Raw genomic sequence first — 19,461 nt, forward strand, 5'->3', positions numbered from 1 at the left:
ATTAACCCACTAATTACTGAGCCATTAATTAAATGTCACCAGGACCGATAATTAACCATCCATAAATACGTCTCACTCCGCACTGCCTAAGCAGGTCTCATCAAACACTGTGAATTCACGGGAAAGGAGTTAATTACCCTAATTAACAAGATGTGCCAATAATCCACTGTCCTCAGACAGGATATGATTAATACAACGATTTATGCTAGCTCCATGACCTCGCTTTACCGAGTCACCGGAGCTCTCCAATGCTAATTACTCCACTAATTAACATGAGCCACTAATGCTATACCCCTGAAAGGTAATTAGTCTCGAGCATATTACGTTAACACAAATACTGACAGACTCTGACAGAACCTCTCCCACTACGTGAATTCATGATGAGAAGGCTAATTACATAATTAGCTAGAGTGGTCAATTAACTGTCACATGGACAATTAATTGCTCCCGAGACGTATCTCATTCTCGCTCAACACTGTTCCCTCTTATAACAGCCCTCACTCACTCCCCAATACTAAGTGTGCACCCCTTATCCAGTTAATTACCCCTTAATTAACTCACTGAATCCTTAAGTCCTCAACATAACTTAAAGAACAAAGTAACCCCAGCGTTACATAGGTCACACTATAATGGCATGCAACAACATATCAGCACTACCCACACATATAGTTGCAGCACTGCAACTCGCTAATTACTGTGCCCACACAATAAAACACACGGTTGTGCAACACACACAAGTATACTAATATTACTGCCCCTCCTCTTCTTTTACTTGCACCCGATTGCAAAGGAATACTGTGAACACACACATACTTCAGCCAGGCAATTAACCCATCAATTGCCTGCTCTCATTAAGTACTGAAAATTCCCCTGAATAATCCTAGAGGTCCCTTACCCTCAACACAGTTCCTGGGGCAATAATATTGTATACTGATAACAACACTGCACAAACCTGCAACATAATGATGCCGTCAGCATACCCCACATGCTAATGACATCATTAGGCAATCAGTCAGCAATCACCTCTACTGACTACCACACAATCACAGTACATAGACATGCAAATGAACACAAGAAATGGCCTTCACCTACTCTCTGAAAATTATATCACCAAGTAATATGTACTAATTACACAGACTTCAGGGGTCCTCACTGACACTCCTGACTACCTCTAATGATTATAATTTTACTGTACTCTATGGCATTAATCCAGCCTGAACGATTATATAGAATCGACAGGCTGGATCACTTATATGGTAAATCTCTACACTGACTGGTCACATCCTCTAGTCAGTCTACCAACATACTACCATACAGCGTGGTCCCGTGTATAATCTCTATCTCCAGGTACCGACCGCCCCTACCCGACATCTGGATTCCACTGACAGCTGCCCCCCAGCTGTTTTTTTCCTAGCCTGGCGAGGCTCTGAGATAACTCTTACCGGGAACATCCACCGGTACTCATCACACTGTAATAGTACTCATTTCTACTGCTTTATTTTTTCCTCATTCCCAAAACTGACTACCACACTTAGCTTTTAGCTGACACACTTAGCTGACTTGCTCCTCATGCGTCGACAAGATGTGGCCCTAGGCTGTCCCGGGAAAGTGGCCAAGGCATGTGGCCAAGGCAGGTGGCCACAGCGCCCCTCCCGAGCTGAGAGAGGGGGGGTTGGGTGGCCTGGGGTGGCCGGCTCGCGGGTGGCCTGGGTGGCCGCCTCGCGGGCAGGCGGGTGGGTGGCCTGGGGTGGCCGGCGCGCGGGCAGGCGCGGGTGGCCACGGGTGGCCGCGGGCTGGCAGGCTGCCGCCCACAGGAGTACCCATGCGGCTGGGGAATCTCCACCCCATCACTCTAGAACCATGCCTTTGTTCTACACTGGGGTGACAATGGTTGGTGGCGTCCCCAGGCGGCGTCCCCATACTGACGCAGCCTGGCGGAATGCAGAGTCCAACATGGGCCTGCAATCACACATACGCGTACACTGGCCAACATCAATTGTCCATTGCCACTAGACAGGATGCTCAGACCCGAGGGATGAGGGATCAATCTGATACTCCACGAGGCTTCTGCCAGCCTGCCTCATGCGTTCACACAGTCAACTGTCCCTTAGCTTTTTACTGTTTCTACCGTAAATCCCTGGCCCCAATTCACTTAATTAGGCCTTGAGACAACCCCTGATGGCAGGAGTGCCACCAATCGAGTAATTTGGACGACAGAAGCGATTAACAGGGGGTGGAGGCGGCAAGCGTGCCGCCCCACCCAAACACCTCTTCCTTCCCTGGCCGCCCAATTCAAACTGAAGATTTCGCGGGCTAAGGGTACCAGATACCCATACCTACTCCCTACACTGCCTAAACCAATCAGCTTGGAGCCGGCACAGGCCCCTCGTGCCGCCCCCAATCAGAATTCTTCGCGCCAAAACTAGGCTTGGACCACACGTGCCCCAAACCAATCACCTCTCTCCGTCACCCTCGGCGTCTTGTGACGTCACAAGGAGGAGGAGGCCTAAGGAGTGGCGTGATGTCTCCCATGTGGGGGGGGGGGGAAGAGGCAGCGCTCACCCCACTCTCCCCCCCACCTCTAACGGTTTTAGTCAAGTATCCTCTCACACTCACTCTCAACTCACATCCTATTTCACAGAAACAGGAAAATCTCTGTAATTCTCTCTACAGAGCAATCACAGACTTCTAACTACTCTCAAGTGATAGTTCTTGACATAAGCTTTCATTCAACACCCAACAAGCATATGTTATTTTTGAAAGCTTCAATTTCTAGAGTGTCTAGCCTGCTCTAGAAACTAGGAAAACTAGCTGAGGGATCTAGATCCCTCACACAACCTCCCACTAAAGAATATATTTTCCTACAAGGAAAATACATTCAAAACACCAGCTAGTTTTTCTGCACACACCTGCCCAACAGGTGTACTAGCTAAACAAGTGTGGAGTGTGAAACTCTGTTTCCTATCCATCCTGGCCTGAGGGTCTCTGTGCACTACCACCGGATCACCCTGGTGGTGCTGCCCGACCTTGGAGTGGCAACATGTTCGGCTCCAGCTCTGGTCCTGGCCGGTTCAACACCTCGCAACCATTTCCATCACTGGACCTCCCATTTCCATCCTCGGTCTGTGTCATACTGGACACATGAGCAACACACTGGTGTGGCCTTACCGGTGAAGCACTTCTACACTCCCCTCAGCCTACAAAAGACTTACTGTCAGTCCTCCACCTGACCTAGCAACAAGTTGACAGGATCACTTTCACTGTCCAACTGCCCAACACCAGCCGGTCTTGCTCTACCGACTGAACTATCTGGGAGAAAACCCTCTTCTACAAGTACCTATGCTCCCCTACTGAGCCTGGGGTCCCTCCCTTGCTTCTCCTAGGTCCCCCTACTCTAACAAGGACTCAAGCAAAACTTTTGACATCTGTCAAACTCTCTTGTCTAGTTCTCCCCTGGACCTAACTTGGAATGTGATCAGCATTCCCTCTGCAGATCTACTATAACCCTTTACCAAGGCAATCCTTAAAGAACAAAATCATTATGCTGCTGGGGATCTGAACCATGGAAAATCACCAGCCCAAAATGACCCTTGCCATCTTGCATTGGCAGCCTTTCTTCAAAAGGCGATCGATGTATGCATCCATCGAATCGTCTTTCTCAGAACTGCCAAGCTAGGCATCTTTACCTTCATACCTTGTCGCCGGGTTAAGTGCACTAGGGTGGGTTTGGCTTCCCTTCCCTGTGTGAGATTGCCTCCTTGCAATCTGCACTGGAGCCAGCACTGACTTGCTGCGCTCTCACCTTCAGGCTCGAACTCGGCCCTGCTGTCACCTCTGCAAACGGGAGCCTCTGCTCAACCTCTCTAGTGACTACCATGAATTCTTCCTGGGGTTGTACCGTCCCCACTCTGGCAAGAAATTCCATCACCTGTCTAACTACAGATGAATTACTCACTTCCTCTAAAGAAGTCTACTCGGATCCTACTCTGGTGGCGCGACCTCCCACTAAGATCCTACTGTGTAACAATAACTACACTCCTATGACACCCTTGACAACTACAGTGTCGTCCAATAAGACCTCTCACACTTGAGGTCACTTCTAGAAGCTTCTTCTACCCTAAGGTAGGTGGTGTCTTGCACCTCAGGCAGATCCTGAGTGCACTCTTGCAACCACTGTTGCACGCTGGCTGTGTGTCCACGACACCTGCTGCTGAGCTGACACCCCTCACCAATGAGTGTGTCAATGTCCACTAGCTCGCAGCCACAAAAAGCCAGACAGATTTCCCCATATCTACCATGAAATACCTCTTTCATACTGTGTGTGTGTGGTGTGTGTACCTACGTGTGACAACCGTGCACAAAACATACCTCCAACAATACTGTTCCACAATATTCTGCAACGATATTTTATGTTACTATAAAAATTCAATAAGACTACTCTTCATGGGCTCGAACCCAAGTTGCATAGCCCCACGTTGGGCGCCAGCTGTGAGATTTTTCTCTACGCCTACCTCCCTTAAGAGGTGGACTACAAGTTTAAAGTCTGCTCACGGCAGTTAAGCATGAGTCCAGTAGAAAAAGGAAAAGCGGGAGCAAACCGCCAGGCCTCCACCACCAAGGGTGAAAACCTGTCCACAATTGGCCGCTGGCTCCTTCTAGTTAAACAGGACGATAAAACTAATAAAGGGTAACCGACGGGTTCTCACAATCAAATATTTATATTTGAAGTGGCGCTATGAATTGGAATTCGAATTCCCAAGAACAGCCGCCTTATCAAGATCACATCAACATTTAATGATATTATGCAGAAATATAGTGGAATAATATGGTTGAAGGGTTGACATCAAAGACTGTTTTCTATAACATAACAATTTATTAATAACAAGAGACTAACTACTACATTACCGAGTTTACGTTACGTTAATGTCCATCCAGTGGCACGATAACAAACAGCTAACTAGCAACCCTTGCTGTGAGGCTGCATACTGAACTAACCTGAACACAGGTGTGCCCACTGATGACGCAATATTGCAAATCAAAGAAAAATATCACAGACTAAGTTACACCACAGCGAATGGTTACGTTATTGTACATCAAGTGGCATTTGCAACACAGCTATTCAACAGCCCCTCGAGAAGTGACAGCAGGCTCCATCTTGCTGACACTTCGGGCTGATAACATGAACTAACTGAACAAATGAAGGATCCACTGAAACAAAGACACAAGCAGGCAATCAATAGTGTCACGGTTTCCCTGACAGCTACTATAATCACAAGCTTAGGAGTCCTCCCGCCCCCCAGGAGAGACCCACGTAACTAGGTGGAAGTCTAACAGTGACTCCCCCCTATCACAACCCCGTGTGAACACTCTTTGCAACTCCCTCTTAAGAAGTTGCCCTGTTGTAACCCGATACACCGACAGGCAAGGCGGGAATTCTGGGACACAGCTCCACAGATCCCTAGTATGACTCTACTCTCGTCACCAGACGACAACCAAAAGAAATTGCCTGAAGTGATTAATTACGTTAATTGACTGATCGCAGCAGTCAGCAACAAAGTACCACGGTAATCACAAACAATTGTCTCCCACTAGACAACAACATGATGATACTCTACGTTAATCTTTAACACTTGTCTCTCTCTTGTTAACAATAACTCAACATATTACAACACACTTGACTCCTTGCAAGTATTCAGTGAGTAATTCTCAATTAAGGTCAAACGGACCACTAATTACATCCCCATTGAGTTACGTTAACTAAGCCTACCCTAACTTGGTAGCTTCTCCACAGTCTGTGTCAAAAAATTACTAGTGAGTGTTAATTACCCTAATTAACCCACTAATTACTGAGCCATTAATTAAATGTCACCAGGACCGATAATTAACCATCCATAAATACGTCTCACTCCGCACTGCCTAAGCAGGTCTCATCAAACACTGTGAATTCACGGGAAAGGAGTTAATTACCCTAATTAACAAGATGTGCCAATAATCCACTGTCCTCAGACAGGATATGATTAATACAACGATTTATGCTAGCTCCATGACCTCGCTTTACCGAGTCACCGGAGCTCTCCAATGCTAATTACTCCACTAATTAACATGAGCCACTAATGCTATACCCCTGAAAGGTAATTAGTCTCGAGCATATTACGTTAACACAAATACTGACAGACTCTGACAGAACCTCTCCCACTACGTGAATTCATGATGAGAAGGCTAATTACATAATTAGCTAGAGTGGTCAATTAACTGTCACATGGACAATTAATTGCTCCCGAGACGTATCTCATTCTCGCTCAACACTGTTCCCTCTTATAACAGCCCTCACTCACTCCCCAATACTAAGTGTGCACCCCTTATCCAGTTAATTACCCCTTAATTAACTCACTGAATCCTTAAGTCCTCAACATAACTTAAAGAACAAAGTAACCCCAGCGTTACATAGGTCACACTATAATGGCATGCAACAACATATCAGCACTACCCACACATATAGTTGCAGCACTGCAACTCGCTAATTACTGTGCCCACACAATAAAACACACGGTTGTGCAACACACACAAGTATACTAATATTACTGCCCCTCCTCTTCTTTTACTTGCACCCGATTGCAAAGGAATACTGTGAACACACACATACTTCAGCCAGGCAATTAACCCATCAATTGCCTGCTCTCATTAAGTACTGAAAATTCCCCTGAATAATCCTAGAGGTCCCTTACCCTCAACACAGTTCCTGGGGCAATAATATTGTATACTGATAACAACACTGCACAAACCTGCAACATAATGATGCCGTCAGCATACCCCACATGCTAATGACATCATTAGGCAATCAGTCAGCAATCACCTCTACTGACTACCACACAATCACAGTACATAGACATGCAAATGAACACAAGAAATGGCCTTCACCTACTCTCTGAAAATTATATCACCAAGTAATATGTACTAATTACACAGACTTCAGGGGTCCTCACTGACACTCCTGACTACCTCTAATGATTATAATTTTACTGTACTCTATGGCATTAATCCAGCCTGAACGATTATATAGAATCGACAGGCTGGATCACTTATATGGTAAATCTCTACACTGACTGGTCACATCCTCTAGTCAGTCTACCAACATACTACCATACAGCGTGGTCCCGTGTATAATCTCTATCTCCAGGTACCGACCGCCCCTACCCGACATCTGGATTCCACTGACAGCTGCCCCCCAGCTGTTTTTTTCCTAGCCTGGCGAGGCTCTGAGATAACTCTTACCGGGAACATCCACCGGTACTCATCACACTGTAATAGTACTCATTTCTACTGCTTTATTTTTTCCTCATTCCCAAAACTGACTACCACACTTAGCTTTTAGCTGACACACTTAGCTGACTTGCTCCTCATGCGTCGACAAGATGTGGCCCTAGGCTGTCCCGGGAAAGTGGCCAAGGCATGTGGCCAAGGCAGGTGGCCACAGCGCCCCTCCCGAGCTGAGAGAGGGGGGGTTGGGTGGCCTGGGGTGGCCGGCTCGCGGGTGGCCTGGGTGGCCGCCTCGCGGGCAGGCGGGTGGGTGGCCTGGGGTGGCCGGCGCGCGGGCAGGCGCGGGTGGCCACGGGTGGCCGCGGGCTGGCAGGCTGCCGCCCACAGGAGTACCCATGCGGCTGGGGAATCTCCACCCCATCACTCTAGAACCATGCCTTTGTTCTACACTGGGGTGACAATGGTTGGTGGCGTCCCCAGGCGGCGTCCCCATACTGACGCAGCCTGGCGGAATGCAGAGTCCAACATGGGCCTGCAATCACACATACGCGTACACTGGCCAACATCAATTGTCCATTGCCACTAGACAGGATGCTCAGACCCGAGGGATGAGGGATCAATCTGATACTCCACGAGGCTTCTGCCAGCCTGCCTCATGCGTTCACACAGTCAACTGTCCCTTAGCTTTTTACTGTTTCTACCGTAAATCCCTGGCCCCAATTCACTTAATTAGGCCTTGAGACAACCCCTGATGGCAGGAGTGCCACCAATCGAGTAATTTGGACGACAGAAGCGATTAACAGGGGGTGGAGGCGGCAAGCGTGCCGCCCCACCCAAACACCTCTTCCTTCCCTGGCCGCCCAATTCAAACTGAAGATTTCGCGGGCTAAGGGTACCAGATACCCATACCTACTCCCTACACTGCCTAAACCAATCAGCTTGGAGCCGGCACAGGCCCCTCGTGCCGCCCCCAATCAGAATTCTTCGCGCCAAAACTAGGCTTGGACCACACGTGCCCCAAACCAATCACCTCTCTCCGTCACCCTCGGCGTCTTGTGACGTCACAAGGAGGAGGAGGCCTAAGGAGTGGCGTGATGTCTCCCATGTGGGGGGGGGGGGAAGAGGCAGCGCTCACCCCACTCTCCCCCCCACCTCTAACGGTTTTAGTCAAGTATCCTCTCACACTCACTCTCAACTCACATCCTATTTCACAGAAACAGGAAAATCTCTGTAATTCTCTCTACAGAGCAATCACAGACTTCTAACTACTCTCAAGTGATAGTTCTTGACATAAGCTTTCATTCAACACCCAACAAGCATATGTTATTTTTGAAAGCTTCAATTTCTAGAGTGTCTAGCCTGCTCTAGAAACTAGGAAAACTAGCTGAGGGATCTAGATCCCTCACAAACGATACCTGGTTGATTACCTGGTTGATGGGGTTCGGGGAGTTCTTCTCCTCCCCAAGTCTATGCGCAATGTGATGAGTTCCCTGGATTTTAAAGGTTCTCGTAATCCATCCTATAATTTGTGTAGCTGGCGCTATACTTGATTTGGTATTACGCCCTAATGGTTAAGTCGTTAGACATCAATATTCCCACGTTCACACACCCACGCAACCCCCACGTTATCTTGAGATGATTTCGGGGCTTTAGCGTCCCCGCGGCCCGGTCCTCGACCAGGTCTCCACCCCCAGGAAGCATCCCGTGACAGCTGACTAACACCCAGGTACCTATTTTACTGCTAGGTAACAGGGGCGTATAGGGTGAAAGAAACTCTGCCCATTGTTTCTCGCCGGCGCCCGGGATCGAACCCGGGGCCACAGGATCACGCGTCCATCGCGCTGTCCGCTCGGCCGACCGGCTGCCTGGGTGTTGCGTGGGTGTTTACACACTCACGCCGCCAAAACAAAGAGCTCCGTGCATTCGCTGAACTCCTCTGCCACAAGCGTAAGTAACAATGTTTCCCTTCCCATTCTTGTATTGATCTTCCTCCTTGCTTGTCCTCCTGCACGTCCTACTACTGTCCCCCACCCCTTGCTTGTCCTCCTGCACGTCCTACTACTGTCCTCCACCCCTTGCTTGTCCTCCTACACGTCCTACTACTGTCCCCCACCCCTTGCTTGTCCTCCTGCACGTCCTACTAGTGTCCTCCCCGCCTTGCTTGTCCTCCTGCACGTCCTACTAGTGTCCTCCACCCCTTGCTTGTCCTCCTGCACGTCCTACTACTGTCCTCCATCCCTTGCTTGTCATCCTGCACGTCCTACTACTGTCCTCCACCCCTTGCTTGTCCTCCTGCACGTCCTACTACTGTCCCCCACCCCTTGCTTGTCCTCCTGCACGTCCTACTACTGTCCCCCACCCCTTGCTTGTCCTGCACGTCCTACTACTGTCCCCCACCCCTTGCTTGTCCTCCTGCACGTCCTACTACTGTCCCCCACCCCTTGCTTGTCCTCCTGCACGTCCTACTACTGTCCCCCACCCCTTGCTTGTCCTCCTGCACGTCCTACTACTGTCCCCCACCCCTTGCTTGTCCTGCACGTCCTACTACTGTCCCCCACCCCTTGCTTGTCCTCCTGCACGTCCTACTACTGTCCTCCACCCCTTGCTTGTCCTCCTGCACGTCCTACTACTGTCCCCCACCCCTTGCTTGTCCTCCTGTACGTCCTACTACTGTCCTCCACCCCTTGCTTGTCCTCCTGCACGTCCTACTACTGTCCTCCACCCCTTGCTTGTCCTCCTGCACGTCCTACTACTGTCCCCCACCCCTTGCTTGTCCTCCTGCACGTCCTTGGGTGTTGGGAGCACATTCGTGGATCCCTAAGTGCCATCAGTTAGGCATAAGGAGGATTTATTATAAAGTTTAAGGTGATTCATGAACAACTCAGTCAGGTGACCCTTTATTCTGACACATATTTACAAGTATATGTGAGAGAGAGAGAGAGGGAGAGAGAGAGAGAGAGAGAGAGAGAGAGAGAGAGAGAGAGAGAGAGAGAGAGAGAGAGAGAGAGAGAGAGAGAGAGAGAGAGAGAGAGAGAGAGAGAGTACATGAAGCATACCTAGAGTACACCTGGAGTTCTTGGACTCTCCTAGCCCTGGCCCGGGGCCAGACTCAACTTGTAATAACTTGGTTCAACAAACTGTAGCTTGGAGCGGCCCCGCAGGCCCACATATCCACTACCACCCGGCTGGTCCGGCACTTCCTTCAGGAACTGGTGTAATTGTTCCTTGAACACGTCCATATTTCTTTGGTTCCGGCAGTATTTCTTATATTTGTTGGTAGGATATTGAACAGCCGTAGACCTCTCATGTCCATACAGTGTTGAGAGAGAGAGAGAGAGAGAGAGAGAGAGAGAGAGAGAGAGAGAGAGAGAGAGAGAGAGAGAGAGAGAGAGAGAGAGAGAGAGAGAGAGAGAGAGAGAGAGAGAACAGAAACGGAAGAAGTCTGGTAGGATTTTGGGGGCTGAGAATTAAGCTTGAAGTATTTTTACAGTGAACACGGCATTAGTTATGAATCTAGATGCAAACAGACTAACGGATCATGTTCTACAAACAGAATAACAGAGCAAGTTTTAAAACCAAGACGCCCCAAGCCTGCAAACACTCATGTACACAGACAGGCCCACTTCCTCCCATAAACCATACAGTCTACCCATACTTTATAAAGCCATTTATGCAAAAAAAACAAAATACTCATAAATTTTGTAGAGATTGTTGCTCAGTGTTGGAGGTGCCTCATGAACTCGTGCTATTATCATGAGGAAGACATAGAGGTGTCGGGGCAGCCGTTAACCTTTAATAACCTAGCATCATAACCCTTGGCACCTGCCCCGTCTCTGCTACAGCTAGGAGCGCTTTACGGCCTACATTACTACCCCCGGTGACAATACCTTACACCGCCTCGCACACTACACCTTCCCATCCCCGGCAGTGTAATTATCTTACGCGTATAAACACGGGCTTGTATATCCTGTATATTATACGTGTAATACCTTGAGCTTACCTGGATTCATCTCTATGTCTTGCACCTAATAATAACAAGTCTTGTGATCCCCTTTACAACCATGTTTGTCTTCCTGGAGCACCATTACAACCCTACTGCTTGCACATTATTTTCCTCCTGCTCTTGAATGTCTGGTCCTCTTGACACAAGCCCAGGGCCACTGTTTACATGTCTGGCACATCTGCTGCCTATGTAAAGTGGTTTCCTTGTATTATCTGCCCAATTCTCTTAATACTTTACAACTCCTTAGCCTTTTTCAAATTTCATGTTATGAGCACCTCAGACAAATGAGTATCTTCATCATTGTTTATGAGTTGTACTTATTAGGTTGTCTTAGAATACAGCATCCTTGTCTTAGAATACAGCATCCTTGTCTTAGAATACAGCATCCGTGGTGATGCCAGTATTCCCTTGTATTGCTCCTCGCTTTTTTTAGCTGATTGATACTACTGCTGCTGCTGCTGCTGCTGTTACTGCTGCTGCTGCTGCTGTTACTGCTGCTGCTGCTGCTGTTACTGCTGCTGCTGCTGCTGTTACTGCTGCTGCTACTGCTGTTGCTTATACTGGCTTATACTTGACTTTCTCCTGCTTCCTATACCGCCTAAGTTTCCCTAATACTGTTTGCTGCTCCTTTTGTTCTTTATTCTTGTTTACATTTCGATGCTGGTACTTGCATGCAGCTGACCCTTGCTTGCCTGGAAGTGATGTGTTGCTTATTGATGCTGCCAGCTTCTGCAGCAGCTGTGTGTTCTTCCCGGCCCTCCAGCTGCTGCTGCTGCTACTGCTGACTCTCTCACTCCTAGCTCTTATATCATCATCAACTTCAGCTTTTCTCTCACTAATCCTGCAGTGGCGTGCAATCTTCGTGGAACCGAGAGGAATTTCCCCCACTTGAGAATCTCATAATCGACAAATGAACAAGTACAAAACACCGGATTATATTAAGCTTTCAAAACGTACAAGATCGGAGAGAGATATTTAACCAAGGCCTGAGAGATAAAAATCTTCCTACATATCATACAAGCTTAATTTAATATTTATTTATGCTTAACTCTCTCAACCTCAGGAAGCTTCGCACAGAAGGGGAAGTTGAATGGACTCGAAACAATGAGGGAGCAACAATTGAATGGTTCGTTTTAATCTGGGCTCCATGTGAATTTTTTTTTTCCGTTCACGACATTGCCAGTCCTGCTTGATGGGGTTGTGGGAGTTCTTCTACTGCCCAAGCCCGGCCCGAGGCCAGGCTTGACTTGTGAGAGTTTGGTCCACCAGGCTGTTGCTTGGAGCGGCCCGCAGGCCCACATATACCTGCTTGATGGGGTTCTGGGAGTTCTTCTACTCCCCGAGCCCGGCCCGAGGAAAGGCTTGACTTTTATAAAGAAGTCCTTTTGTAAACAAGTCATTTTATAAACAAGCAAGGCCACACAAAATGCAATAGCAAAGACAAAACATTCATGAAGCACAAAAAACAACAAAATATATTACGACATAAAAATCACTACGCACAACTATGGCACACAACAGCGACGACACAGAACCACCATCACCAACAACCACCACACAACAGGAACCACCACCACCAAGAACCACCACCAAGAACCACCACCACCACCAACCACCACACAACAGGAACCACCACCACCACCAACCACCACACAACAGGAACAACCACCACCACCAACCACCACACAACACTAACCACCACCACCAACCACCACACAACAGGAACCACCACCACCACCAACCACCACACAACAGGAACCACCACCACCACCAACCACCACCAACAACAATCACCACCACCAACCACCACCACCACCACCAACCACCACCAAGAACCACCACAACCACCACCACCAACCACCACACAACACTAACCACCACCACCAACCACCACACAACAGGAACCACCACCACCAACAACCACCACCAACAACAACCACCACCACCAACAACCATCACACAACAACCGCCACCACAACCACCACCACACAACAACCACCCCGACGCACTAACAACAACAACACCTAGCCACGTCTACACACACAACCCCCGACACACCACAACATTGTGCGAGTGACTAAAGGCTTTACACCAGTCGGTTTAACACATCATTCTCCTGCCTCAAACGACAGCAATAAAAAGGGACTAAAACCATAGTATGACGAGAGGTTTTAAGATTAAGGCATAATACTCGAGCCGTGAGGTATGAATTCGAATTTTTCATAAGCTTAAATGAGAGGTGTTGTTCAAGATTCGCTATCTGGAACAAAAAGTTCCAAGTAGCACGGGCTATGGTGAGCCCGGAGTGTCAATGTGTTTGAGGTCTGGGACGTAAAGATTTCAGATGAAAAGTTTTTTTTTTTTTTATTAACATATTAGGTACATCTGCATTAGTGCAGCTACCCTAGACTATATGAAGTGGAGTACAGTGTGTCAAAAAAGCTAACTAGGTGATGCTATAAAATCCCCATCACACAGGATGGTTAGTCATACAGAGGCATGTGATTAGCGGTCTGCACTGGCAGACTCCGGATGCATTTTGAGGATATCAACAACACAAGATTGAATAAGGTAGCAGTGGTAATACAAGTCCCCATCTCGCAGGATGGTTAGTCATACAGAGTCATGTGTTTAATAGCCTGCACTGGCAAATTTTGGGTATACTGTGAGGATATCTTCAAGAATACGAGAGTGAATAAAGTAATTGCAAAGCTCCAGGTACCTCATGCCAACTGGTCTGAAAGGTCTAATAATTGGGCATTCAGTGATGTAGTGCGGGAGATCATGCCGTAGTTCCTGCTCACAGAGTTTGCAACTGGAGTGCTCAGGATTGGGAGACCCGTCACCTGCAGCCACCTGCCACAGGTAACGGTAACCCAACCTGATCCTTGCAACCACTGTGTCGCACAGTCTAGTGGACGTTTTGTGCTGTCCATAGATGTAGGTTTCAGATCTGAACAAATCATAGCTTTTTATACTAGTACTTTCAGGTCGTTGGGAGTCAGTAAGTTCTTTCCTATCAGATCTGAATGTTTGGACCAATACAGTTTTGACAGCAGAGATAGGGATACCTAGATCTAATTCAACTTCAAACTTGTTACACGCAAAAGTGTTCGTTGGTGAAAGTCTACGGTCCCGTCATGCCACATTTAACTACTTGATTCGCTAAAACGTCTGTCGGTCCGCCTCGGGTTGTCAGTCACAAAAATGGCATACAAATTGCCCGAACCTAACCTAACCGAGGACTCTCGAATAGAAAACGGGACATTACGTCTATTTTGCGAGCCGCTATGATTTATAGTACATCATATTTTAGCCGTTTAGGGGGATTTACGTCAAAATGTGATGTACTATTCGAGAGGACAGGTTGTGATTGTCATCGCCGATCCAACACACTAAATTAACCATTTAACCACAACACCACAATAAGAATTACCACTACTACCACCATCTTCTTGAGAGGTCACATCTTGAGATGATTTCGGGGCTTTTTAGTGTCCCCGCGGCCCGGTCCTCGACCAGGCCTCCACCCCCAGGAAGCATCCCGTGACAGCTGACTAACACCCAGGTACCTATTTTACTGCTAGGTAACAGGGGGGCATGGGGTGAAAGAAACTCTGCCCATTGTTTCTCGCCAGCGCCTGGGATCGAACCCAGGACCACAGGATCACAAGTCCAGCGTGCTGTCCGCTCGGCCGACCTTGCTCCCTCCTTTATACCTTGCAGATGGTATAAACAAACCATCTTCATACACACACACAAATCGCAATAGTCTGATGCATCAAATGAACAAATCCACAAGGGATTTGTAGCTCAGCCGATTAAAGCAGCGTCTGGGATCCTCTCGGACGTAGGTTCGAACCCTCGTCACGGCCCTTGTGGATGTGTTCAAGCCACCTGCTTGTTTTCCTATGTTGCAAACAAGACACAAACGCCGGAAGAATGCAACAAACATCCACAAGACAGTCCCTTTATGTCTCCGTTTATGAGACTACCTGGAAATTTTTATGGGTGTTAAAAAGTGCGTCTTCCTGGTTTACGGGAGACAGTCATATATCAACCCATCCTCCGAATTGACAGTACGATTTAATACTAAGTGTAATAAGTACACTTTCTTACTGTCATAAGCAGTGCATAATTGCACTTATGGGGCTGTTACATTGACACAACTCCCTCCCCCGATTTAATTTTTCTCGTTTTCTGTTAAGACACACAGAATTTTAGGATGACGTTTTCAACTTCGATTTGCAATACACAAGTTTTAAATATCAGGAGTTTTGTTTTCAGATTTATTAAACAATATAGATTTTATACAAAATTTTAAAATATCCTGAGTTACTTTACAATTTATTGATATATTTTAGTTTTGTTTTATTAGTTTTATAAAACTGTAATATCAATATAGCTATAGGTTAAGTACTAATTGTAATTAAGAAGCAATACAATTATTATCTTCAAAAACTAAGACGGTTAGGTGAGGGTGTGGTTTTCTATTCAGTTTTTGGGGTAAACTCAAATATTCACAATATATTTGACAGTACGATTTAATACTGAGTGAAAATAAGTACAATTACTAACTGCTATGAATAGTACATAATTGCACTTATTTGCCTCCTTACATTTACCACCCCATTTTTGGAGGACGGGCTGCATATATTGTTAGGCATCTTCACTTTCGGATACAGTTTCCGTAGAGTTTACACCGTAGCTGTGTAAAATATTTAGATTATTCATGTACACACACACACTGGTCAGAATTGTATTTCACCTTTGTAAACGTACAGTAATGACACTATGTGAAGAGACCTCGAACACTGTTTATAAAGGACAGACGTAAATCTGTGTATTTATGTATGTAAGTTAGATTAGCATTATAAAAGCACTACAATCACTTTCTTCAGTTGACTATTCAATAAATCACTGAATTATATGTTTAACAGTTATATGTTATATGTTTAGCTTAACTATATATTAATATGTTTAACTATATGTCTAACCCTGTCCACGGAGGACACAAGAAAATGTAAATATGCTGGTTAGCATTGTAAATGTGTGGCCACGTCTGTGGTAGAAAAATAATAAAACACACACACACACACACACACACACACACACACACACACACACACACACACACACACACATACACACACACACACACACACACACACACACACACACATACACACACACACATTAACCTGCACATATAATTATCACATTAAGTGTTGACTGGCAAAGCATCCAAACGTTACGTGTGTGAACCAAACACGCCGGAGCAGCTACTTGATTAAAATCCCTTAACATTCAACAACTACGGGCTCACCATAGCCCGTGCTACTTGGAGCTTTGTTCCAGGTAGCGAATCTTTAACAACAACAACAACCTTAACATTACCATAAAAGACTCAGAAAAGGAATTGGTATAATTATGACAATTATATATTGTCTGCTAGTAAATTATATATTATATATATATATATATATATATATATATATATATATATATATATATATATATATATATATATATATATATATAAGACAATTATATATTGTCTGCTAAGGTTGCTAGACTGCCGTCTAGCAGCCAATACAGAGGCAACAACACAGACAAAAACCTGCTATCAAGGTAAGATCATTAGGGTAAGATCATTCAAGTTTCAATTCGAAACGATCCTCATTCTGATAAACTGTTTGCTGCTTCTTCCTCCATAACAGTGAGTTCTGATCACCCAAATCTCTTGACAATTGTATATATTACAAAAGCGAGAACTCTAAAGCGCAGGCGAGAGAAATACATAAATTATACTTGGAAAATATTAAAGGACTCGTTCCAAATCTGCACATGTAACTCATCGTGAGACCAGGAGGCATGGCAGGAAGTGCAAAATAGTCCCGTTGAAAAGCTGAGGTGCAACAAGTACATCTATCTATCAACATCAAGGGACCAAGACTTTTCAGCACTCTCCCTTTGAAGATAAGGGGCATAAACCGCCGACCTCTCACGATGTTCAAAACAGAACTTGATAAACACCTCCTAGAGATATCTGATCAACAGGGCTGTGATTCATACGTCATACTGCGACCAACGACCTCTAACAGCCTGGTTGACGAAATCAGTAACCAGGAGGCGTAGCAAGAATCCGGCCTGCGGGGGGTTATCTTGAGACGATTTCGGGGCGTTTAGTGTCCCCGCGGCCCGGTCCTCGACCAGGCCACCACTCCCAGGAAGCAGCCCGTGACAGCTGACTAACACCCAGGTACCTATTTTACTGCTAAGTAACAGGGGCATAGGGTGAAAGAAACTCTGCCCATTGTTTCTCGCCGGCGCCCGGGATTCAACCCAGGACCACAGGATCACAAGTCCAGTGTGCTGTCCGCTCGGCCGACCGGCTCCCGGGGGACATTGATTCCCAGAACCAATAGCTGGGTGAATACCCGACAGTGTGGAGCTTCTCCCATCACGTCACCGAGCTCCATGTAGTTAAGGGAGAAGCAGAACAAGTGCAGAGCAATTGGATGCTCTGATCAATGATCAATAAGATCAAAATGATCGATCAATCGCACGTCTTGCCCCACGTGGACCCAATATGTGAAGGTTGGACCAACACATACTCAAGGAATCACAAAGAGCAGTTAAGACACAATAATTACAGAGAATACTTTTCATTTTTTCATTATCTAATAAAGGGATTACAGGGAGCCTCCATGCAGGAGAAGCTGCAGTTCCCTCACCGCGCATCAGTGTACCGGTACCCTCACTACTCACCAGTGTACCAGTACCCTCACCGCGCACCAGTGTACCGGTACCCTCACCGCGCATCAGTGTACCGGTACCCTCACTACTCACCAGTGTACCAGTACCCTCACCGCGCACCAGTGTACCGGTACCCTCACCGCGCATCAGTGTACCGGTACCCTCACTACTCACCAGTGTACCAGTACCCTCACCGCGCACCAGTGTACCAGTACCCTCACCGTGCACCAGTGTACCGGTACCCTCACTACTCACCAGTGTACCAGTACCCTCACCGCGCACCAGTGTACCGGTACCCTCACTGCTCACCAGTGTACCAGTACCCTCACCGTGCACCAGTGTACCGGTACCCTCACTACTCACCAGTGTACCAGTACCCTCACCGCGCATCAGTGTACCGGTACCCTCACTACTCACCAGTGTACCAGTACCCTCACCGCGCACCAGTGTCCCGGTACCCTCAGTACTCACCAGTGTACCAGTACCCTCACCGCGCACCAGTGTACCGGTACCCTCAGTACTCACCAGTGTACCAGTACCCTCACCGCACACCAGTGTACCGGTAGCAAGTTTATGACATCAAAGTATTCGCGAATGCAACTCCGAGAAACTAAATTACCAACTACCGTCCAGACCTAACCTCAAGCAATTACTACATATCTCAGGATCAAAATGCTGCCATTGGTGGTAAAAGATCTGCGCTTGTTGAAGGCACGTAGTAAATTTAATCTAGGTAAAAGGGAACATACAACTCTACTAAAAGGGTATATAATGGACACAGGGCCAAGTCCACTATCGTAAACCTCTTAGTAACCAAAGTCATCTTTACTGTCACGAATGTCCTCATCTGTCATCACTCGTCACAGTCAAACTAAATTTAAATGATTATAAATGTAGCTCCGTAAATAGCTACCTTGAGATATTTTACGGGTATAATAGCGCACTTGCTAGTACAAATATGGACTAGTAAAAATAGAGGCCTGAGATCGACTGTAATTGGGAAATGCAGTGACTGCTATGTTAATGTTCATAACAAACAAACCAGTTTGCTGTAAGACTTTACTCAACCCAGTCAAATAAGTGCTATGCTTATATCTCACTTGTGTGTGTGTGTGTGTGTGTGTGTGTGTGTGTGTGTGGGACTCTACACCCAACACCGGGTCGTGGGTGTGTGACACTGGGACTGTGGGTGGGACTTTAGGCCTTAAAAGTGGGCAACTGTGGGGATAAATTGTTAAAATATATATATATATATATATATATATATATATATATATATATATATATATATATATATATATATATATATATATATATATATATGTATATCACGAAAATAAACACGTGATTAAGAATGTGACAATGTCAGACCACGAAGGAAAAATGAAACAGGAAATTTCCTTAAGTACTTTCGTATATTAAATACATCTTCAGAAGATATA

General features: G+C 46.5%; 2 protein-coding genes across 2 annotated transcripts in view; one reads left to right on the forward strand and one right to left on the reverse strand.

Annotated features, from left to right (window-relative positions):
* Window positions 1-19,461, reverse strand: part of LOC123762353 (uncharacterized) — a 263,102-nt gene that overhangs the window by 145,931 nt on the left and 97,710 nt on the right. The window lies entirely within an intron of this gene.
* LOC138366580 (uncharacterized) lies at window positions 17,971-18,585 on the forward strand. The gene has a single exon (XM_069327614.1). It carries the CDS (start codon window positions 17,971-17,973, stop codon window positions 18,583-18,585), a length of 615 nt encoding a protein of 204 aa, XP_069183715.1.

Source organism: Procambarus clarkii, chromosome 2 (assembly GCF_040958095.1).
Source record: "Procambarus clarkii isolate CNS0578487 chromosome 2, FALCON_Pclarkii_2.0, whole genome shotgun sequence".
Lineage (NCBI taxonomy): Eukaryota > Metazoa > Arthropoda > Malacostraca > Decapoda > Cambaridae > Procambarus > Procambarus clarkii.